The following is a 25,400-nucleotide window of genomic DNA, read 5'->3' as shown; positions in this document are numbered from 1 at the left end:
CCATATATATTTCAGAGTGGATATGAAGAATTCTCCATTTAGTATTGTGACCCCTCAGAATAGGATAGGGACATCAAGTCTCCAGCGGAATACCTCTCTACAGCATGCCTATACAGATTCAGTCCTTGACAAGAACCACTTCAGTAGTACTGAGGATATTAAACATGAACGTAGTAGTTCTAGAGATAGTTCAGACTATGCATATCTCATAAGTAAGTATAATATCTATCAGTGCTATATGCCATGTATGAAACTCCTTGTACATATATTTTAATCTGCATTTAGGACTACAAATCTCTGAAGAAAATGATGCTTTGTATAGGTACATGTACAAGTAATCCCTGTAAGAATAGAAAATTTCCTTAGTAAGAAGTAAGAAATTAAGTAAAGTGTTAAACTTTGTCTAAAGAGGAAGAAAATAGATGTTCTGTCTAGAGAAGTTAAGTTTTTCTTCACTTTATCCATGAGCCATTTCATTTTTCATCAAGAATAATTTAGAAGTCAAACCAGGTTAAATGTAAATAACATTCCGTTGAAATAAACTTCGTCACTAACTAATAAATAATATAGAATTCTGACATTAGATATCAGAGATATATTATTACTTAATCTGCAATAATTAATCATGCCAGTTGGCTCAAGGCCAATTAATTAAATAAACCACCTGTATATAAAAGTACATAAATATAGACAAGGAGAAACTATTAATGTGAGATATTACACTATTCTCATCTGTGTGGTATGATAAAAGAATTATTATACTCACTTTATCAGGTAAAAGGTTTCATATTATCTCAGTTTCGTGTTTGTTGCATTATGCATTGAATTTTCCCTTGAGGTAGCAAATTACATGATATTTAATCTTAAATACGTAAAACTGCATTTGTTTACAAGGAGTACACATGTTTTAAACTTAAGATAAACTAGAATTGCTTTAAGCATTTACTTAAATACTCTTGTCATATTGTGAAATTTATCACCTCTCCCTTCTAATGGTAGTTGTTTTGAGAGAATGTGAATATCAAATATTGAAAAATTCTTCAAAGATTTTTTTACCCATTTGCTCATTTAGATAGAACACTTAATCTTTGGATAAAGTATGACATAATTAATTGTAAAGTTTAGGAAATATTCCAGTTTAAGAATGAAAACATTGTTGAGATACCCTAATGTGGTGTACGCCCCTCTTATCACAGATAGAGGCAGGCGAGGCAAACCTATACCAATCCAAGGTGAAGATGAATTCACCCTGTTTTTAGATTTGATTGAATATGTGCATGTCCTTGGGGTTGTTGACTTTTGACCTTGACCCAGTTGTCACTAAGTTTTATTTTAACATCAGATTTATTGTAACTAGACCTTGACCTAACTCTCCTAATAACCATTCATTATCAATGATGCTGGTTAAGTTTTTCTTCAATTCAACATTCTGTCTAAGTTTTGTCGAAAGCTGTCCACTTGTTTGGAATATAAGACATATAGTTAGTGGAAAGTCTTTTCACCATTAGCTTACTTTCCAGTGTCAAGTCAGTCTTAACTTTAACTCTAAAGCATTTTTTATGGTCCCATTTCAGAATCTAATGATTGTGGGTAGTTTTGTTTTTCATACACTAAAGTGCAAATGACTTGATCCCATTGGTTGGAAGTCATTATATTTAGACTTTTGTCCAATCACAACTTTTTAATGCAACCGGGTAGGCTTTTGAAAATATTTTAAAGCAGAATTCAATTGTGTATTATTTTATTACATTGTAGGTCCTACTCCTATGCCCAGAACTAAAGGGAGTCAGTTTAAATATCAAGTAAGTTGAATATGATTTAACTGGTAACATAAAGTTTTTAGTGATAGATGTTTTAATGAATAGCATGCTGAAGTTTAATAAATTTCTGTATCTAACTTAATATTTAGAGAATTTAAAGGATAGGGTAGGAATGAGAAAATGGTTAGGTAAATTAGTTTCAAATGGAACTACCAGCAATTTAGGGAAATTGATTTTGAATTTTAGAAGAATATCTTGGCAGATGGAACAATTCTTCATTGCAAAATTTTACCACATGATAATTTCTTGATACATATATATCAAATTTTATTTCACATTGAAATATGAGGAGATGAACCTTATAGAAGCATGTTACCTAGTTCAAAATAATCCGGAAATGTACGCTTCCTGCCTTAAAGATGACCTTAAGAATTTTTGAATGTAATAATATTTGCAATACTCAATATTTATTTTGTCTTACAGGGACCCAGTTGGGCTAATAGTTCTGGTGACCAGTCAGATCACACCTCCAGTATGACATCTATATATAGTGCTACAGGTTATAGGAAACCAAACTTTTCTACGGACAATGCAGTTCAACATGGAAATATTGCATTAGAATTGTTAAAACAGTCACAAAACACAAAATTCTTATTAAACAGGGGACCAGAACAACCAAAATCCAATAACTTAAGTGATACCTCATTTTCTAGTGGTTCTAGTGGTGGACCAAAAAATACAAATAATACAGATAGCAAAGGTAGATAACTCAGTATCCTTATTCTTTTTATCATTTTGAATTATACAAAAAGTAAAGGCATATTCTTCTCCATTGATGGTAAAGTAATAACTGTGTTTTATAATATAGCAAAGGTAGATAACTCATTATCTTTATTCTTAAAATCATTCTGAATTTACAAAAATTAAAGATAAAAGAATTTTTATGGTTTGCTGAGTTTGAGGTGGTCATTTTTGATTATCCATCTGATCTTATATGAGTTCCAAACTATATTGTGAGAAATAACCTATTTATTTAAAACTGTTTATTGCTATTGTTTGTTATATTAAAGTAATTTTACATTTATGTACCATTTTTTACAGAAGATGTTTCACGGTTTCGTCAAAAGACGAACACAACTGTACATAGAACAGAATCGCCAATTAGCAGTGCTAACAGTAGTCCTAAAACTTCACACAGGTAATGCTTAGTATTCCTGAAATTATAAATAGTAAAGTCTGGAGAGCTGTTCAAAAAAATTTTGAACAGCTCATAGATGTGCATTTGTAATGTTGAATATGATGCTAGTATAACTGTAAATTTTAAATTCGGAAATTGTTCATTTATTTTATAAAGATAGAAAATGAAAATAAAATGAGAAACAACCAAGATTAGAGAATTTAAATGTGAAAACAATGATATTTTTTTCTGGCCTAATAGGAAAAATTATAGCAGAATTTTATCATAAGTAGTATCATAGATTTAGATGTAAGATGATACATTTCATATATTTGTAAAATTAAAACACTATTTAGCCTAGGCACATATGAAATCATTTAATTTTTAATCTTTAATAAGATTAAAATTTGTGTCCTGCTATAATTTCTTTAATCAGTGTAAAAGAGGATACAAATTTATAAAACTTTGCAAAAGATAAATGGGTATGTATTATATGATTGTTTATGGGAGTAAATATTTAGAACTTTTGTAATAGTGTTTGCATATTGCGTCAAATATTTTTTTCTTCTCAAGAGTGTGGTCATTGGGGTCACTTTTAATTAATTTTGGTTTATAACCCATGGTCAATTTTCATGTAAAAAAAAAAAAGGAAAAATGTATTTGTACACATGCTATTATAATAATGGAAATGAATATTTTAAAATTATTTTAAGGGCTATTCCAGAAAAAATGTATGGGGGGGGGGGGGGGGGGGGGAGGGAGGGGTTGGAAGGCAGTTTTTGTCAGCACCCGCCACACCGACAATTGTAATTGAGAATTATAGTGCATTATAGTGTGAAAAGTTGCTCTGATACCCATCACCCATGTATTATTAATACAATGTGCCTTCCAACTCCCCCCCCCCTTCCATTATTTCTTTTCTGGAATAGCCCTAATGTAAAACTCATTTTGTTTATGTTCCTATTATAACATTGATAATTGTAGTATAACTTTAAAGGTTGTATGATTGGAATTATTTTGAAAATAAATAGATTTTTCACAAGCAGACCTTTAGGTATCACAAAATATGAATTTATTTTAATTTGTTTGTAGGAATTTGTATGGGACATCTTCTGAAGAATCTCTGAATACCAGATTACGGCCTGGTGTCACAGGGTCTACATGTACTAAAGTCTCAAAGTCGGATAATAATTTTCAGACTGAGTTACAGCGTCTTATTGATCCTGAATTGGCAGATCGAGATCTGAAAGGATATCTGGTACATAAAATAATAAGATATACGGGGAAAAACGTTTTTATTTTAAAAATGATATTTGCAGATAAAATACTGAAAAAATACACTGACTGGTTTGGTTCCTTTGCATTAAGAATTTGTTTTATTCACGTCTAAGTCATAACTTGAATTTTCATTGATAGTACATGTATTAATCTATATTACAGTTTTTTTTATATGAATTGATTTTTACAAACTGACTTATACGTCAAGATTCAGTGAAATACAGATGTTGGCCAATATGGTGCACCTAAAACTTTGAATTTTGATGTGTGATGATTAAACCAATTGACTCCTAATGTGAAAAGGAGATTTTAAAGGTTGCAATTTTTTTCCTTGGCCTTAACTGCAAGCCTGACATAAGGGTTTGGCATAACTTTTATACATAAGTGACATCAGATTTATTTGTGTACAGTGTCTCCTTTGTCATTAGTTTTTCCATATTTATATTTTATTTAAGTATTGATAAAACATGAAAATTTACTTTCAGAAAGTATTTTGAGGTAACTATTAATAAAACATGAATAATTTTTCTTTTAGATATAAATATTTTGAGGTAGCTATTAATAATACATGAATAATTTCAAATTTTGCAGGGTAAGAAATCAGATGGACGTTATTCCTCTAGATTAAAGAGAACTATGTCCGATGAAAGTTTACATAATCAGAAGTTCAACGCTGCGCCAATCAAACTAGAGACACATTTAACTGATGTCATATTCACAACAGCTTCTCCACCACAGAATAAAGATCTGAGGTATTAATTATTGTAGATACTCAATTTTGTCTTTGTTAAATGTATGAACCATAAAGCTCAGGAGAATTGTTCTGTGTAAATTGGAAGTTTTGTGGATGTTTTTATTGCTCTTTTGTTGCCACAATTTAATTTGTTTAAAACCATGAAAGGACTGTGGCATTGATTTGCGAATATTTTCCACTAAAAAAAAAAAATCCCAGCTACAAAACACACAAGGGGATATTTTAAAGAAAACAAAACCTGGTATAATTCATTTTATAAGATGAGATGTCTACAACAATTTTTTCATACACAAAATTTAACTTACAGAATACATGAATTAATAAATATAAACAGTTTTAGCCCTCTTATGACTTGGTTGATAAGTTTGTGCTGAAGAAGAATATAAAGAATTTCAGTGAAAGTTTTTTTTATGGAGTCACTATAATAATTATTTTATTTTACAGTAAAAGGCAGTCACCAGCAGTGCCAGCAGAAGACAATCCAGCATTAAGCAGTAGTGTTCCACTTCCAGAATCCACTTCAGGATTAGAGTGGTCAAGTCTAGTCAGTGTGGCTACAAAAGCCATTGAAGGTGAGTCATCCATTCACACCTATAGTAGTCAAGTCAATATAGTATCATTAATAGAGATAAATATTGATCAAAGATAATGTATGTTTAAGTTATATCTCTGTTCATTTAATAATCCAGTTTTAAATCATCCACAGATTATCAATGTCAAGTTCATAGTGCTTGGTTTGAGATTATGTGGCTAACATTTTATAAAGTTTTAAGCTAATTCTGAAAAAAAATTATACATACTGAATAAATGTATTTCTGAAAATGCTTTTCACACTGAAAAATGGAATTTTAAATTTTAGTCAAAGTCTACAAGAAATATATTAATCATTGCTGTGCTTGGTTAGCTTTTATAAAAAATCTTGAAATTCAGCAAAATTATCCATGTCATTATACAACAGATTTAATATTGACCAGAAGCTCGGCAGAAACAAAATACATATTTACATAAAAAGGCTGTTATCTTCTTTTCACTTAATTTTCGGTATACATAAGAAATGATATAAGGTCCAAAATTAGTACTTTGGATAATTCTTCTATCATTAATTTGAGGAAACGGATAAAAAATCTGGTTTAATTTTAGCTTCAGAACTATGAGTTATTTATCTCAGATGATAATGATAAAACCATTTGGCATGTTGTTGATTTTCTGTTTTCTGTTTGTAGGTAGTACAACTAAATCCAAGCCAATGGAAACAAAACCAATCAAACATGACAATGTACCTATATGGAGATCTGTAGTAGCCAATCCACAAAAAAGAATCACCGAGTTAGAGGGTAAAGTCAACCAGCTGGAAATAGATCTGGCTAAGGTAAAGGGGAATTAATTATTGTTAACATAGACGAATAGATATAGGAAGATGTGGTATGAGTGCCAATGAGACAACTCACCATCAAGTCACAATTTATAATTGTAAACCATTATAGGTCAAGGTACGGTTTATAGCACAGAGCCTTGGCTCACACTGACAGCAAGCTATAAAGGCCCCCCAAAAAATACTAGTGTTAAACCCAGGACTTCCAAAAAATATTTGAGCCAGCCGCACTTTTTATATTTAATCCCGATTTTAATCCCTAAGACTAAGCTACAAAAGGCAGTTTAAATAAATTATAGTAATCAGATGGCCATCCCAATGATTGACATTAGATTAAAAAAAACGTTATTAACCTTTAGTTTGATGTTCTGATGTAAACTGTTAAATTGACAGTGCATCATTCAAAGTGTGCACATCAGCGGGCCTTAGACTCTTTATTTGTGCAAAATGATGTTGTCAAAAACTTTACTTTCGTTTTTAAACCGGATGTTGACAGGACAATGGTAAAACAAGGACCATATACGTGTACGTTTATTAAGCACGACTGAGTGAAGAAGCTATTTCCACGTTATTTCTTCAACAAAATACTTCAAATTAACTGAAGATATAGGTTTCAATGATAATTTTAGCATGTTTGAAGAAATGTAGGATGCATAATTAAACTTCCCACCTGTGCACATGCGCACATGTGTTCTAGTTTGTACTACGTAGTTCTGAAGATTTTTCATTTAAAACCTTTTTAAATTTTTCATCAAATCATGTTTGTAAACATATTTTTTATAATTTTAATCTTTTGGACTAAATCAATTAGAAACAAACCGCTGAAATGTTAAAAAAAATTGTTAATACACCGATTAATTTATATGATGTCCGGTACTGAAAATACTTTACCTGTCACCTGAACAGGTAGATTTCTTCAGGGTTCACCGATTTCAGCTGTCCAACACTAATTAGCCTTGATTAAAATTAGAAAGTATTGATGTAGGGGTTGTTTTGATAGTAATTAATCATCATGTCACTTTTATGACCGGAAATGTGTGGCTGTTAAAGGCAAAATATTGGGTCAAAAAGATCGTGAATTGTGTAAAAATGACCGAAATAGCCTTAATATCTAAAAAATAAAAGACCGTTTCATGCTTTTCCCAGCAGGACTTTTACTGGACATTATACAATTGTCCGGAATATATGACCGTTTTGGAAGCCTTGGTTAAACCATTTAATTTAGAAAACCAATGGTCTAATCTATGTAAAAAGAAAGAGAAACAATAAACACTTATGAATCACATCAACAAATGACAACCACTGAACATCAGGTGAACATATAATGTAACTGAATAAAACTATATTATGTATTTTCCTATTCACTCTTGAAATTTTTGCTTACTGAATACTTGTATTCTTTCACATAATGGAGATTGCCTGAAATTATCTTCCCACTTTTCTCAGAAACTACAAATCAAGGTTTTCTGAAATTTGAAATCAACTTTCATTTTAGCATACTATACTATGTGAAGCATTTTGACATCCAGCAATCATCAAATTTCTGTTTATCAAATACTTTAGTTCGAGTATAATTACTAAGCAATAGCTCACAGTTCAGCTTACTTCTGATTTCTTTAGACATTCATTTCCTTTTGATTGGCATGTGTATATGTTTTGGTAGAAGAACATATTTAAAAAAAATTTCAATGAAGTCCTAATTAATGAACTTAAATCAATCTTTTCTATTTTAGGAGACAAGGGAAAATGCAACCTTGGAAGAGGAGGTTCAAGAACTAAGGGCTGAGAATGCCAGGTTACAAGAGGAATCTCAACAGGCTGCAGCACAACTCAGAAAATTTACAGAATGGTTTTTCAAAACTATTGACAGAACTTGATCAATTTTATTACCTCCAATATAGGAGAATATAAACTCAAATCCAAACCATGTGATGATGATCACCAAAATGGGACATAACTCATATCCAAACAAAGTGATGACTATCACTAGAATGGGACAATTTGAATATTCTGAATGTGTTGGCAAGCTGCTGGAAATTAAAGGTCATTTGAAGGATATATTATCGTTGTACAGGGGATCTGTCAAGATCTTCTAGTTTATTTGAGACTTGAATTCATAGGAAGTTAGTTATAAAAGACAGTCTGGATATTTTGTTGGAAAGATAGATCATATCATGTTTTGATCTGATGAAGTTTTAGTGTTTATTTTGAGGGAGTATAGCCAATATTTTTTTTAAAACATTGATTATTTGATCCGTGTAGTTTATTTTCTAAACAAAAGCATAGCTTATATTGATTTATATTATGTATAAAACAACATACTTAAGAACTCTCTTACTAAGACTTTAAAACAAACAATTAAAACTGAAATTCACAAATGACAGTTCTTCAGTGGTAAATTGTATTCATGGTTTATAATGGTTTGGGAATCAAAATTTTGTATAAAATGGAGCTGATTCATTAATATGACTTAAAATGTTGACAAAGAGAATACATGTTTTTTTTTAACTATGTTATAGGAAACGTTAACAAACAAACAAAAATCACAAATGTTGATATAATGGGTACAGGGAAGTCACAAATGATACAACTTGACAGAATTTTAATTTCAAACTAATTTGAAGGTTTAAGATTATTTTGAAGTGCCTGTGAATTATTGTGATCTTGTCTTCCTTAATACATGTATATCTACACCTTAAACCATATGTTTTTTTCACAAAAATTAATTTTCAGATTTTGATAGTTCACGCCCTAAGCATCTATCTATTGCATCTGCATAATGAACAAGGAACATAACTCCAAATAAAAAAATGTACTGAAGTGATGGCTATCTCCCCTTTTATCTCCACAAAATGTGAGCTATTCATGCAGAGATATTACATTTTAGTACCTTTGATTTCATACCCAATGCATACATTATACCTATAATGGTTTACTTTTATAAATTGTTATTTGGATGGAGAGTGGTCTCATTGGCACTCACACAACATCGAACTAAAACAGCAACTTCCATGATTCAAAATACAATACTTAAGATCTGTAAGAGCAGTATTTAAAATCTGTCAAAATCTGTTATGAATGAGCAAGTTATATATGGACTTTGGTAGGAACAAGGCAGCAGCATTCTTTGTAAATAATGCAGATAGTTATCATTATCATCAAAATACATTTTGTAGTTTTAACCTTTGAACTCATTAACAATAGACAATTGAATTTCATTATTTTAGACAAATCATTATTTTTATATTTGTAGTTTAACAATTTCAGATGTGTAACATTTGTATATTAACATTTTCATATATTGTATAAAGCAAATTTTAACATGGGTCTGTTTGATTACTTTGTTTTAAACTGACTGAATGCCATGGGTCTGTTTGAATACTATATTTTAAATTTGCTTAGCCTTTCAATTTTATTTAGATTATTTTATGGTATATTTACATGTTAATGCAGAACATTTGCAAAAGATATCAACTTTGATTTTATTACAGCTGATTTCCAAATGCTTGTAGAGTAAAACATTGGTATGCTTGTTTGCTCTGTTTGTACATTTTGTATAAACTTTAATTCAAGCTTTGCCATAAACATTGGCATCTTCCAAATATATATATAGGCATATTTAAACCTGTATATGTTATATTTAAATTTAATTGGACGTTATCCCATTAACAATTGTACAATATGCAAACAAAGCAAGCAAGCTAACAAAAGTCTTGATTTACATGCATTAGGAAATGTAGATGGTAGATCTACTTACAGGTCATTTGCAAAGGATATAAGCTTCCTACATATCTATTTCAGATTGAATTATCATAAAAAATCTTTAATTTTTTATTTACATCCTAGATAAGGTTATGGTGGGTACATTGATTGTTAGCTTCTTTTATATTTACCACCTTTGCTTTTTCTGATTTAGCAGGGTATACTGATTGTAGAGGTTTATTTTTCTTTCTGTCCATGGTTGTGATAAGAATACTCAAGTAATGTGATATAAATCCATGATACACATATCATTACTACAAGACCTTGTGCCTTCTACAAACCATCGCCACAATGTACATATATATTGTTATCATTAATTCTTAATCGTAATTTTTAGTACTAGTAGTAGATTCATTCATTAAACCATGTATATTTTATGATTTGTTTAAACTAAGAAGGCATCTTGGCTTAATGTTCATGATAGTGTCAAAGTTCAGGTTAATTCAGTGCCCTTTTAAGATTTGTAATCGTTTTAGAAGAATTTCTGTAACACTTCAGCAAATTTATCATACAAACATATTAAGTGTTCAGGAAAGCACATTTTAATTGCCGCTGTGCGTTGATAAAATATATGTTATAATTATGCAATTAACTCTTTATTCAGTCATAAAATGGGTCTGAAATGATTCAGCACAACTCTATTTTTTGACTTTCCAATACTGATAAACAATGAACAATACTTTTTAAGAGGATACCAGTTTGTGCAAAATATTAGAGGAATTTGATCTGTCTGAAGACAAGTCAGATATTTAGTTTTTGTTAGTTAAACATCCAGTGTTGAACAGACTTTGTGTCAAAGACGATGAAGGGTTTCATTGATATGTTTAAATAAATTTTGTATCCAAGTTTTTATAAACAATGCTTTCATGCCAGACAGATTTACTATATAAGGAAATTATTATTTATAAAGCAGTATTAATATTTGATAAAAGAGCAATCAATTAATAGATATATAGATATATATATATTTCAGGCCACACCAAAGTTATTAGTTGTTCTATTGACTAACTTGGCCTAAAATGGTTGATTACCATTTCAGACAAACAAATTCTTTAATTCTTCATATCGTTGTTTTTTCAGTGTCAGAAATTTTAGATATAAAGCTCCTTACTTTTGAAACTTTGAAAATGATTGAAAAAAAATATATAACCATATCTCCTAAGCATGATTTTGGCTGCTCTTTAAAAAATCTAAACTAAAAAAAAAAAAAATGAACAACAAATTATTTGGTGTGGCTTCATAAAAAATATTATTTAAAGAGAAGTTTATATTGTTTTTGTTAACTTTATATATATGGAGCAGAGATATATATATTATTTTACTATTGATAGAAATATTTATACAAAACATCAAAGGAAAATTTATGTTAAACCTTAAGCTGCACAGATTTATTTTGTGTATAACTTTGTATAGCTTCAAAGACAAATTTAGAAATTCCACAAAGTCATCTGTTTTTGCAAAGTAAATGTCTTTCCTGGCATTATTCTAAATTATCATACTAACTTTAATTTTTAACCAAAACAGTATAAAATCAATTTAAAGACTTTTCATTATTGCCATGGAGCAATAGCATGAAACTGAAGAAAAGTTCTCTAAATACTCAGAAGGCTTTTAGACAAAATTCTTTAAATAATTCAAGCAAACAATGATGTTTAATTTTTCTTCTCTAAATTATACTCAAAACGATTCTCTTACTAGTTGCTTATAAGATGCTGATAGGATTGCAATAAGTTTTGTTTACTCTTGTAAAAATGAAAATGACTTTTAACAACAGCTGAACAAACTATTAGGCAAGCTTCGAAAGTTTTGAACTCTACTGCAAAAAATCGAAAAACATATAATTATCAACAGAAATTTTTTAGAAGATTATATTGTTGGATATTGTTTTGTTTTAAGGCACTAATGAAATTGAGAATGGAAATGGGGAATGTGTCAAAGAGACAACAACCCGACCATAGAAAAAACAACAGCATACGATCACCAACAGGTCTTCAATGCAAGTCTTACAAGTTGTTAATTGTTCTTTTTTTCATCTCTATTTTCTTTTTTTGTTTCTATTTGTAAATCCAAAATTAATATGTTTTTTTCTCAGGATATTTTCATGTTTCTCTGTCAAATGTATTCATATAGATATTCTTTTGTTTTCAAATTTATGAAAAGGAGATGGTATTCAATCTACCCAGGAATGTTTGATATTCATAACTTGACAATTGTATAATTAATCCATTTTCATAAATTTTCAGATTATGCATATTTTCTTAATCTTTCAGTAAGGATTCTGACATCATCCTTATTATGTTAAGAGTTTCTTGTATTAGGACTAATTCCTATAAAATGTGTACCTGATCTATACTTAAGTTTCTTTGTTTCTCAGTATTATATGAAAACACTTGTTAAATGTCGATAAATATCCCACATATTTGACTGTGCACCTCTGCAAGAAGAAATGTTTTATTCACTGTACACAAATGTGTAATATGGTGACATTTTTCTTGAAACATTAAAAATATATTTTCAGATTTACTAATAAAACATGACATCTACAAATCTAATTAAAAACCGATCTCTCATCGCTCCCATTTTATGATGTATCGTGTGGGAGATCTAACGAAACCCGCTTTGAGGTCACATGTGAGTGAACTAGAAGTTATGAATTAATAATGATATGCAAATGAATTGACGACCTATTAATAAGCCAATCAAAAAAGTTTATGAATTATTTTGACTGACGATTTCATTGTATATAAAATGAGTTACATCCCTTTACCTTACAATAAACTTTCAAGATCATGGAAGACTCAATTTCATTGGTCTAAAAAGACAAACTTACTAGGTCACTCACATGTGACCTCAAAGCGGGATTAGTTAGATCTCCCACGCAACATATCAGAAAACAGGAGCAATGAGAGATCGGATTTTAAATTAGATTGGACATCTACTAGCATGACATTTCAAATTTCATGTAACAATGGAGAAAAAAAAAGTTTTTATTTTACTTTTAATTTTTAAGAACATTTGAAGAAAGGTATCTTGATAAACTGTTTTTAATTTTTAAGAACATTTGAAGAAGGTATCCTGATAAACTAACAGTAACTCTATGCCACAATGATAAGTTTTACTGTGCCATTTTAGTGCTTGGCACATCTATGTTATGTTTTTGTCGTTATCTCTGATTGTCCTGTTGTTGTTAATTGTCTAGTCGTTTTATTTATTCATTACATCAGGGACTATAACCTTTGTAAATATTAAAGTTTATAAAACACTTTGAATTGTCTTTGTTTTGTTTGCTGCAAGCTAAGGCCTACACATGTGCATGAATAAGGGGGAAAAGACTGGACGTGTATATAAAACTGGTAGCTAGTTTAAAGCGAAAAAAACCCTCATATCAATGACAAATTGGCAAAATAAATCAACAATTTCAAACATTACATACAGCATAGAAAACTCAAATCAAGTAATGCCAATTCCACTCTGAAAAACTGAGGTAAATTGCTTGGGAAGGGTTTAGAAGTTTCTTTTGCATGTGACACCTATATGTTTATGCTATTCTTCATCTATCTCCTTCAGTTCTAGAGATATAATTTTAAACTTACCAAAACAAATTGTAAGCAAATATGTAGTTTGTACCTTCTCTGCTACAAATAGCAGTTTTCTGCTGTTTTCATATCTCTGGAAAGAATATTGGTTTCATATTTTGGCTGAAATTTTCTAAATCTGCCTATTGAAATTTTGCAACAGGGCATTCATATTTGATTTTATATGGATATTGTCAGTAAACATTTCTGTTAACACTGCAGCTCAGGAAGGTTTTTTTTAAGGGCAACCTTAGATTTTGTTGAAAATATTGTATACAAGATTATTTTTTTCAATTTTCAATTTAAAGATTATGATCCTGTGCAAAAGTGGGCAACTGTGAAACTCTGAGGACTGCCACAAATAATGAGTCCAAATTACATAATCAACCTAGTTTGTAGTGTGTGTGATAGGAATAATCAAAGAAACTTTCAAAATAAAATCTGCAAAAATGGCAAATTTAAATCAGGTCAGATGATGACGATGGTGGACAATAATAATTCACAAATTAAGTCTGCAGGAAAACATGAAGATTAAATCATCATCGATACCAGGATTAAATTTTGTATTTACGCTAGACACACTTTTTGTCTTCAAAAGACTCATTCAGTGACGCTTACAATCCTTCAAATCCAAAAAAAGTTGAAAAGGCCAAAGAGAGTACAAAGTTGAAAAGAGTTGAGGACCCAAATTCCTTAAAGTTTTGCCAAATATAGCTAAGGTAATCTATTCCTGAAATAAAAAATCTCAGTATTTAAAAAATTCAAAGTTTTGTTAACAGTTCGTTATTGGCTACATGGTTCTTACTTCAAGCTGACCAGACTCTGCTTCCTCTTATTAAAATATTCACTGGCATAGCTGAAAATACCAATTTTATGGTCTTTGGTTTGACCCAGCTTGGGTTCAAACCCTCAACTTCCTGTATTTAAGGCAAACACATTACCACTTGTCCACTGAGGTGTTTTAAATCAGTTAAAAAATTCAGTTGAAGGTGGAAGACCTGGATGCTTCATGCTTTGTATATAGATGCACCATGTTACGAAGTTTCCTTCTGTCACATGTCCATTGTCCTTGACCTCATTTTCATGGTTCAGTGACTACTTAAAAAAAGTGCAAGGTCCTCATGCCCGTTATACAGTTTTCACTTGACCTCCACCTCATTTCATGGATCAGTGAACAAGGTTAAGTTTTGGTGGTCAAGTGTGTATCGCAGATACTTTAAGCAATAGGTCTAGTATATTTGGTGTATGGAAGGATTGTAAGGTATACATTTACCAACTGGCAGGTGTCATATGACCTTGGCCTCATTTTCATGGTTCAGTGGTAAAAGTTAAGTTTTTTAGTTTTGGTCTGTTTGTCTTATACTGTATGCTACAGGTCTACTATATTTGTTGTATGGAATGATTGTAAGGTGCACATGTGTGTCATCTGACCTTGACTTCATTTTCATGGTTCAGTGGTCAAAGTTAAGTTTTTGAGTTTTGGTCCTATTTATTTAATATTAAATGCAATAAGTCAATCATGTTTGGTTTATTTTATGTCAGTCTTGCAGGTTTTAAATGACCTTGACTTCATTTTCACGGTTCATTGCTCAGTGTTAAGCTTTTGTGTTTTGTTCTGTTTTTCTTATACTATAAGCAATAGGTGAACTATATTTGTTGTATTGAAGAATTGTAAGCATGTCAATCTGACCTTGATCTATTTTCATGGTCATTTGTCAAAGTATTGTTTTCTTGGTTAAGTCTGTTTCTTAGAAACTATAAGCAATAATCAATTATATTTAGTGTATTGAATGATTATAAGGTTTACATGTATTTTTGTTTGGTTTATATAACCTTGACCTCATTTTCTTGGGTTTTAAATTTAGGATTATCAACATAATATCAATGATAAGTAGAGAAGTCCAGACATTTCTGTGTTTGCAATCTTGTTTTAAATAAATAATTTTTTAAACAATGAAAGGCCATAACTTCTGAACAGAAAAGTAAAAATAGTCTGTTTACAAGATGATTTTTTTTCATCAGCTGCATCATATTAAAGTATGAATAGCATTGGAAGAACAGTTCTCAATTTATTGTATCGGATTCGCATAGAGTGCCCTTTTTGAAACAGTAAGGGAGAATGCTCCTGAACCACAAAAGTGGAAAAAGGGAATATAAAACATGATCATCAAATTTCACTTTTTTATTTTAGTGTATGAATTTGATACAAATGCATTTTATAAAAGAATCCAATTCTTATATTTCGGCACCTTGTCTTATTTTTTCCATTTTAAGAGGAAGCAACGCAACCATTTCTCTACAAATGTTTAACTCTTCAGGGACAAGAGCCTCAATTGATGGGTGTTTGTTACAATAGTCAACAACAAATTTATAACAATTAATACTTTTCTGAATGTTTGCTATTCTTTGCTTTACATCAGGTGTTACAAATTTGGAATGTAGTCTTCCCTTCGAAAACGAAGCCACTAACGCTGGTCTGACATCCTCAGATGCAAATTCGTCAGGAAATTCAGTTTTTCCCATTGGTTTTAAAGTGTCTAAGTAAGCATCATATTTCATAATGCTTTGCTGGGCCAGTAGGTTTATTTTCTTCAAAGCATGGGGTGTTGGTCTCACTTCCTCATCTTGTAGTATTGCTACTTTCAAGTCTAACATCTGACTGTAAATCTCTGCTACTTCAAACATTAACTGCCTAACGGCAAGAAGATAATGTTGAGGATTCAATTCATTTATCAATGCAGAAATAATATCTGCTCTTCTTTTATTCATTTTACACTGTCTCTCCAAGTCCATTTCAAAGAATGCTAAGTATTTATATGCTGTACTATGATCTTGAGAAATTTCAACAAAGTCAGTACATCTACCATCTAAAGCATAAAATTCTTTAGCTGAATTTATCCATTGCTGAATTTTTAAGAATACTTTTCTAGCCTCGTCGAAATCTTTCACCATTTGGTCAGTTACCTGTTCTTCCCTTGAGGTTACTTCAAGGTTAAACTTCCTAAATTTTTCATGAGACGTTTTTAAAGATGGTGCTCCATCTTCGTACATCAAACTATTTTTAGACGAATCTAATAAACCTAGTCCGTACTTTATCCAACATCTTTCTATGTCAGCTTTTCCTTGTTGAAGCTTTTCTTTTGCTTCTTCTGAAGAATCTGGACTTTCCTTGTCTATGGCTTCTTGGTATATAAATTCGGCACATGCCAAACAATGACGTGCTAGAGTATAATCATCTGTAGATACGAAATATTGGGATAATGTCGCTGCACAAAGTCCCCATTCCATTGGTTCATAAGTATTCCATTCTAGCTGCCTCTCTAGTGTTATTTGACAATATTCAGCAGAAAGCTCCTTTTCATCCAATTTAGCATACACCTGAGCCATGTAATATAGAGTTAGCGTGTATGTTTTTTCGAATTCAAGATTTCGCTTATGCTCAATTTTGTCTTCATCCCATGGTTTTTCTAAATATTCTTGCAGTGACTTCGGTGCAGATCCACATTCTTCTTTGAAATGCAGATACTGCTGTTCAGCGTCCTTCAAAAATTTCAATGCTTTATTATAATCCCTCCTTGCTGACCATAGTATACCCAGATTGTTTAGAAGATGTTGGTATACATTAACTACATTATTTTCAAATTTGAATTTTTCAAGGTCATCAATGCAATTTAATATCTTTTCTTCTCCAGTTGCAAGCTCTTCTGTGTCTATATAATTGATTGCTAGCTTTAAATTCAAAACAGCATTTATAATGCGATAATCTTTGTTTTCCTCATCCCCTTCAAACAAATGTTTCAACTTTTCCTGCAGTTCAAGATATATTTCTCTTGCTTTGTACTTTGACCTGTAAAATTAAAGAGACTTATTTATTATTTTTAAAACCATAGACAATCAAATCAACTATGTTACCATAAACTAATAATAGATATCAGGATTCAAATTTTTTTTGCATTTCATCTACAAAACGTCAAAAGACTAATCAATGATGCTCAAATATAACCAGACGCTTCCTTTTGTGGTTTCAACCCTTGTGTTTAAATTTCATTGAGATCTATTCACTTAAACTTAGGTTATTGTCCAGAAACTAAGTGTCTTTAGACAACCCTGACGACATTGTGATACCAATATACGACAAAAATAATTTTAATTTTTGCAGTGGTATAAAAATATAAAAAGGCCAAATACAGTATAATGTTGAAGAACAATAACTGGTACACAAGGTGTTAAAGCTAAGGTAATCTATCACAATCTAGTTTGTCTGAAACCGTCTAAAGTAGAGATATTCAAGCAGTTAAGTCCCTCAAACAAAATGTTAATTTTTTGCACTTTCAATTATTAAGTTGAATAACAGTTGAATACAAAAAATGTATGTAGTTTCTGTTACAGCTTTTTGAATGTATACAGTACACACAGAGAGGATGTAATCTCAGTCATACTCCCAAAACTGATTCTGGTGTAACACAGTGTCACACTGTGAAACACAGATTTTCCCTCCCAAAAAACACCAAGTAATTACTCCCATCTGGGAGGGTTTTATGACCTGTTGATTGCAGGTAAAAGTAATAAAAATCAACAAAGCATGACTATGGTCATGACAGTGACACATAATTACATGTCAACTATTCTCTCACTTCTTGCTATTTCAATCATTTCCTATTTAGTTTTATTTCTGAAAGCTATAAAAAAAGGTTAATGAAATGATTTAAAAAACTTATATACAAAAAGTATTTTTAGATTGGAAAATTATTTACATTCTTTCATAATCTCATAATTTTAAAAGAATGGCAACTTGATATTTACAATAAGTTGTATTTATAGTCAGTTTATAATTAAACATATAGATATTAATCTATAATACATGGTTTAAAAATAATAGTAATGATACAAAAAAAATTAATATAATAAAATATAATAAAATAATGTAGAATAATTTCATACGTATTATATTTATATAATCTTCATTTATTATTTAAATTTATCAAAATAAAATTGAATAAATTCAATTAAAATATATGTCTTTATTTCTATTAATTTTACTCCACTTACAGGTGATATTTTGTTTGTTTTAATTATGTTTCTTAGGAATGTCAGAACAAATGCTGAATATTTTTAATAAATAAAGTTGTGCAGGATTCTTTAATAAAATCAGATTATAATACATCTCTGATAAAATTTAACAAATCTCACACTTAGGCCACACCAATTTGATTCCTTGTTCGACGGACCCGCCCGCACCTATTTTTTTCAAAACAGATTTTTTTTATTTTTATTATATTCCCGCTTCCCGCATCCGGAAATGAAATCATGTCCATTTCCCGCACCGTTTTTTTTGTAAATATTATATAAAGATCTCAACATTTGTTTTTTAAAATCACAGTCTAGCCTTTCTATAACGATTTTTAACCTATCAGCACCCCACAACACTGTAAATATCTGCGAGAATATTTGTTTCAGCATGAAACCAATTTATTCCAAGCGGGAGTGCTCCGATATAAATAGAAATACCAGTACAGAACAAAACGTTGGTTTCTTTCCCTCTAACTTATATTCCCTTTAAATAAATGTTCGTTGTTAAAATAAAGTACAAAGAACTTCTGAAGGATTTGCCTTCAACTGCAATTATAATGTATGGTTACGGTCATACCCGCTGCAGGTTTGTGCACCTGTCATTGTTGATTCACGGACCTGTCGTTCAGCAGTTATCGTTTGTTGATGTGGTTCATTGGCATTTTCCCCGTTTGGAAATACAATTTAGATCGTTGGTTTTCCTGTTCGAATTGTGTACAATACTAAGTTGTGGTCCCTTATAGCTTGCTGGTTGGTCTTGATCAAAGCTCTGTGTAAAAGGCCGTACTTTGACCTATGTTTGTTATTATCAGGTTGGGACCAACCCTCCCTCAGACAAGGGCCTTGAAGGGGTCATTTTACCATGTTTACTGTTGTAGAAAAGAAAATAGAAATACTAAGGATTTGTACAGTGCTACTATACAAAACCTTTGACAACTTAGAATTTTTTACTCAAAAAGAGGAGAAATACATTATATTTTAAACAACTTTTCTAAAGGAGGGATGGGTCCACTTATTTTGAATAATATTAAACTGTTAAAGTAAATGTGTTAACATGGTTAAAGTCCAGGAATATTACAAAATTCTTGGACATGTTTTGACCATTTAATACCAAATATTATAGTTCTTTGGGAAAATATAAGCCCTTTTGTACTTGAAGTGTTTTTACCAAAAAAATATATTATAACTTATGTTGACCCCTCATTAAAGGGATATTTATAACATTTAGGGGTTGTTCTGAACCTGATTATGACTTGGATGGAGAATTGTCTCATTGTCAGTCACACATACATAGACCAGATTTAATTATTCAATTATTTCTTGTTGAACAGGGAAAAAATACTTCATAAATTAAAGAAATGTCAAGGTACAAGTGATAAATCAAGTTTTAATATAGTCAAAACCTACTATTTCATGTTTACAAAAAAAAATTATAATCGCTCGCCTTTACTTTTTAAGCTTCGCCTCAAAAATTTGCAAATTAAATATTTTTTTATTAAAATTTTCAAATCGCTCGCTCGGAGTCCAAAAATCCGTGGAACAAGAAATTAAATTGGTGTGGCCTTATCATCATTTTGAGACTGTCATTTAATGACAGGAAACATAAGAAATGTTTATTGTAGTCAACAACTAGTCAGTCTAGTGGCACACTTCAAAGGTAAACATAGCAATAAAAATCATGGTGTTGGGAGAAACCACACCAAGGTAATAAACAATTTAGGAGTTTTAGGGAGGAATTACTCCAAGTTTCTCCAAATTTCCTCCCAAAATTTGTAGAGTGTTGCTGGAGTTTCCTAGTGTGACACCAAGTTTTTACACAGTGTAGGGAGTATGAGATTACATCCTCTCTGTGTGTACTGTACTTCATACATATAAATGTCAGGTTTGGTAATTAGATGACCTTGACCTTAAATACTATAGAGTAATATGGGGTTATATTCGAATTTATACCTCATGGCAATATTTTGGTTGTGAATTGATCTTTTGGGGTTAACTTTCAATTTAGGCTGTGGCTATTTTGCAAGCATCAATCAGCAAAATAGCAAATTCAAATTTTTCTGGCTCTGATTAAAATGTCTAAATTCAAGAAGTCAAATTAAAAAAGTTTTTTTCTATAGAAATGGTTGCTAAAGGGGGGGGGGCACTGAACATGGAAACACGTGAAATAATAATTGCAAAAACGTTGCAAGAAAAATAAAAATTGGGAGCAACAAGAAAATCGTAAATATTAAGGAAAAAAGTACCATAAGTTAATACTCGTCATTCTTGGAGATCATGCAGCCTTTATTAATGGTTATGGAGACCTGGCGGTTAACTTTAAGCATCCCACACTTACATGCATCTTATTTGAAAATATTCATTGATGGACTTCATTAATACCATACATATTGCAAAAGTAAAATGGTAACACCATACATCAATTACTATTAGATTACACAAATTTCAGAAGGTATTCAGTATAAAATACTGACTTTTTAATCAAATGCGGGACATGCACGAGAAATTAAGAGCACAGACACGAAACATGGAAAATAAATAAGGGGAAACGAAGCACACAAATTGAGCCAAACACAAGAAAACAAGAAATAAAATGTCAAAACACAAAAATACGGTAAGTAAAAAGGCTGAAAATGTTGCACGATAATAACCCTTTACCACCTCTTTCAAAGAACTGACTATTATTTCAAAAGCAAGCTAGTCATGCTAGTTAAACTTTGGGTGCAAATGTCTAGGGTGTGAAAGTGAAAGGGGGTGAACATAAAAGGGCACAAATTTAGACGAACTGACCCAATTTTTTTGTGGCAGTCTACTATACCGATAACCGTTTATGAGGATAGTAATGGGGATACCTTTATGACGTTTAACGGTAAAATTTCTTGCCAAATGATGTTAACAATAATTTTTAGTGCATGGCAATAAATTGTGTTCTCTCTTTTTGACGATATAACAATCAGTGGAATTTGACGAATCATGCTATTTCTTTCGCCAAAATAGCGGTTATATGATTATTTGAAACATCTGACGAATCAAGATGAGAATATTTGGAAAAATTACGATAAAAAGTTAACCAATTTGACATTAACCGTAGCCAGTAATGACCTATACCATCAAATGAAACAAGTGGATGTCCATAAATCGAGGCATTCATTTATGTTAGTCCAAATAATTATGACGCCTTGAAAAGCTATGTTAATATTTTTCTTTGACACCTTAGGCAGCAACCATTTGAATTTCTGGGGGGGGGGGGGCTATGTTTTTTTTTTCTTGACAAACCGAAAACAATTTTTTTCTTTCAATTTTAGCATTACATATAGTGGCAAGACGTCATAATTATTTGGACTAACATTTATCGTCGTGTCATATGTTTTCGTATCAACCACATTTCGTCATACGCGTACATTGTGGCATGTTTTTCGGTTTCTATATTAAGAACAACAACACCACTACAACTTGACATATTTAAAACATATCCAACATCGCTTTTTAAAGACGTTAGAACAAATTAAATAAAACTGACATATTTAGCCATTTTTATTTAATGTCAAAAATATGCACCACTAGAATAGTTGTGGAAAAAAATTATGAAGGGTTAAAATAAAGTCCAGATATGTTTTTTGCAAGTCAGACACCGGATCTTCAAGACATATGACTTTCATGTGGGTTTTTTTTGCCGTTTTAATTACATACCAGCGAGTTAAAATTAGCAGGGTTCTTATATAAAATTGTTGTTCAAAATCTAATTATTCAAAATTTCATTGACAATCTTTTTTTATACACTTCATACATGAAGATGAAAACAGTCTTAACTTTTTATATTTAATCCTAAATTTTGAAAACTGCATTTTATTTGAGAAAAAATAATGTATTTTGTACAAACCAGGTGCCAATCTGAAATTAATCAAAATCTAAAAATGTCAGCACACGAAACACCAACCTTAAACTATTTACTAGTAATTTCTAATACTGAAAAGTATTTAATAACTTTTTTTATGATTCAAGCCATCACCAGAACCACGACTTTAGAAAATATTAATTTCTGGATTTTGTAATCATTTCCTGTCTGTGTACTGATCCAATTTTTATTTCATACGAAAACATATGACGCCGTTTTTTTGACATACTAAAATCGGGACTCACTAATTAGCGACAACAAGTGTCAAGAAGCGACAACAAGCGTCAACAAGCGACAACAAGAATTATTTTAGCGACAAGAAGACTATTTAGCGACAAGAAAACATTTTTTTTTATTTAATATTAAAATATTGTGATATATTAGATATAAAGAAATTTGTATGTCAAGTTTTTTTTTTTAAATTTACGAGCAGATATGTTTAATTTAAATGTTTTATTATAAAGATAGACGAAGAAATGAAACATTTATGAGGAAGAAAGAGATTGTGAAGTTTATATTAGTATATTGGTAGATGAAGATATTAAACATTTGTGAAGAAGAAAGAGATTGAGCTTCTTTTTTTTATTTCTAAATATGAAGAATATGTATAAGATAATGGATGTATCTGTTTTCATCAAAATCAGAATAAATAAAGGAAAAGAGTTTTAAAAAACAAATTATAAGATAAATAATATATTCTAAAACACAAGGAAAACTTTAAAGTAATCTCATAATACAATAATTAAACGTAATACTAGCTGTTATACACATTAAATGATAAAATAAATATGTAAATAATGTTTCATTTTTTCTATCAATTTTATCCTTCTTGTCGCGTAAATTATTTTCTTTTGCATATAGTATTCTTTTAATATTTTTTGCAATAATTTATTTTAATTAAAAAAAATATGTTTTGTTGTCGCTAAATAGTTTCTTGTCGCTTGTTGTCGCTAAAATAATTCTTGTTGTCGCTTGTTGACGCTTGTTGTCGCTAAAATTCTTGTTGCCGCTAATAAGTCAGACCGGTAATATCGCAAAGTAATCGGAAACAGTAAAAAAATCATAGTAAGCCTTGACAAAAAAACTAGAAACCTAAAATTAATCTACAGGACATGCTTTTTAAATTTGAGTAAACACACCTGAATAAAAACTCAACAGTGAAAACCGAAAGCAGTGAAAGTTGTTATTAGTACGAAAACACATTACACGATGATGGGGGTGGTAAAGGGTTATTTTCGTGCAACGTTTTCGGCCTTTTTATTTCACTTGTTTTCATGTTTTGAATTTTAATTTCTCGTTTTCTCGTGTTTAGTTCGACGTGCTTGCCTCGTGTTCTCCGTTATTTATTTTCCGTGTTTCGTGTCGGAACCGTTAATTTCTCGTGCTTGTCGCCCATTTGATTAAAAAAGTAAACCTGCACTAATTCAAAGGCAGTCCGGAGATTGTTTTAAGTTATGAGTTCACAGAATATTAAATTGATATCCAATTATATTTATGAATAATATTTTTCTTTCAAATCAGTTGTAACTAGCGGACGCTAAAAGGTGACTGTAGGGTCATCATGTCCATTTTATAATGACAAGATGGTATCCAAGAACGGCAGCATGATTACTAAATTATTTTACTTTTTCCGTTAATATGTACGATTTCATTTCTCGTGCTTCGTTTTTTTCCGATTTTTATTTTCCGTGCAACGTTTTTGCGATTTTTATTTCACGTTTTTCCGTGTTCAGGGCCCCCCTTTACCACCCTCGATGATATGTCTGCCAGTGACAGTGTCGGTTGAGATGGATGCATGAAGTTAGCTATAGGCTATTATACCTGTATGGATCATCTTCTGGATCGTCGTTTAAGTCCTCTTCTGACAGCTTCGTTGCACTGTCGATACGTTCAAATCCTTCACTACTCAAGAAATCTTGCCAGGCTTTAGACATAATGAAAGTGAAGCGAAAGTGATTGTTCCAGAAGAAAATATGCTAAATATTTCAGTTACTGGTTTGAGACTAATTTTTTGTTGGTCGAGCCAACCGCTGCTGGATAACTCGGACTAAAACAAAGTCGGACTATAACAAAATCGGACTATAACTAACTCGGACTATAACAAACTCGGCCTACCATTATTCATATGCAGAAATATATTGAACCAACTCGGACTACGATTAGAAGATTGTTTTATTTTTTTACTGTAATAAAAAAAAATTATATACGAATTTATGAGATTATAATGAATATTTTTGAATAAAAAAGATCGTTTATAGAAATGATTAATATTTGTTATATGAGTTGAATTAGATATGTTTACGGTTACGGTTATATGTTTTTGGTGGACGACTTACCAATTGGTAATTGCGCCCTGGTAACTAAATTTGGAATTACTCCATTATAGTAATATTTTACTTTAGAGATAATTCCATTTAATTAAAAATTAAAGAAAATAAATATAAATTCTAGGCGACCCTTTTTGTTTACAGGTGTTGCGCCTTATTAACCTGTACTAGTTTAAACTTATTTTATTAAATTTAAATAGAAATGTTTTTTGTTTATGTTTTTTGTTTTTTTTCTCCATCTGTGGTTGTTAGTGTTATTGTTATAAATAACGTATTGTGTCACTTAATTATTTTTGTTTTAATTAAGATGGTCAGTTGCTTTGTCGTATTTCTTTAATACTATAAGTAGACTATGTTTGATCAGTTGCCCCAGCCAGTGGTCCCGTGAGAATCGTGTATACGCACTATCTCACTGAGAGGGACATTATTACAA

At 30.8% G+C, this 25,400-nt stretch overlaps 2 protein-coding genes across 9 annotated transcripts in view; one reads left to right on the top strand and one right to left on the bottom strand.

Annotated features, from left to right (window-relative positions):
• Positions 1-13,372, top strand: part of LOC134711229 (signal-induced proliferation-associated 1-like protein 1) — a 47,456-nt gene extending 34,084 nt beyond the window's left edge. For 6 of the 8 annotated variants that reach the window (XM_063571703.1, XM_063571709.1, XM_063571702.1 and 3 more), the window contains 9 exons: positions 16-212; positions 1,756-1,802; positions 2,244-2,520; positions 2,862-2,958; positions 4,030-4,195; positions 4,807-4,967; positions 5,414-5,541; positions 6,193-6,338; positions 8,075-13,372. In XM_063571703.1, coding sequence (XP_063427773.1) covers positions 16-212; positions 1,756-1,802; positions 2,244-2,520; positions 2,862-2,958; positions 4,030-4,195; positions 4,807-4,967; positions 5,414-5,541; positions 6,193-6,338; positions 8,075-8,218 — 1,363 coding nt within the window. In that variant the 3' untranslated portion in view covers positions 8,219-13,372. The remainder of the gene's footprint in view (positions 1-15; positions 213-1,755; positions 1,803-2,243; positions 2,521-2,861; positions 2,959-4,029; positions 4,196-4,806; positions 4,968-5,413; positions 5,542-6,192; positions 6,339-8,074) is intronic. The other 2 variants (XR_010106157.1, XM_063571704.1) reach the window with 2 other exon arrangements.
• Positions 13,373-15,845: 2,473 nt separating this feature from the next.
• Positions 15,846-24,668, bottom strand: LOC134711228 (KIF-binding protein-like). Its single transcript, XM_063571701.1, has 2 exons — positions 24,462-24,668; positions 15,846-17,525 (listed from the first exon to the last, which is right to left on the bottom strand). The coding sequence occupies exons 1-2, from the start codon at positions 24,572-24,574 to the stop codon at positions 15,914-15,916; spliced, it is 1,725 nt and encodes a 574-aa protein (XP_063427771.1). The 5' UTR covers positions 24,575-24,668; the 3' UTR covers positions 15,846-15,913.
• Positions 24,669-25,400: the final 732 nt, after the last annotated feature.

This window comes from Mytilus trossulus, chromosome 3 (assembly GCF_036588685.1).
Source record: "Mytilus trossulus isolate FHL-02 chromosome 3, PNRI_Mtr1.1.1.hap1, whole genome shotgun sequence".
In the NCBI taxonomy this organism is placed as follows: domain Eukaryota; kingdom Metazoa; phylum Mollusca; class Bivalvia; order Mytilida; family Mytilidae; genus Mytilus; species Mytilus trossulus.
Note: the sequence above shows the minus strand (reverse complement) of the source record. Positions and strands in the feature narration are given on the sequence as shown.

What these genes read in the sequence shown, in the direction of transcription:
- LOC134711228 (XM_063571701.1), bottom strand. Translation starts at nt 24,574, where the DNA reads ATGTCTAAAGCCTGGCAAGATTTCTTGAGTAGTGAAGGATTTGAACGT. An exon ending in CCAGAAGATGATCCATACAG is followed by an intron (nt 17,526 to 24,461) that starts GTATAATAGCCT and finishes TTAATTTTACAG; the next exon opens with GTCAAAGTACAAAGCAAGAG.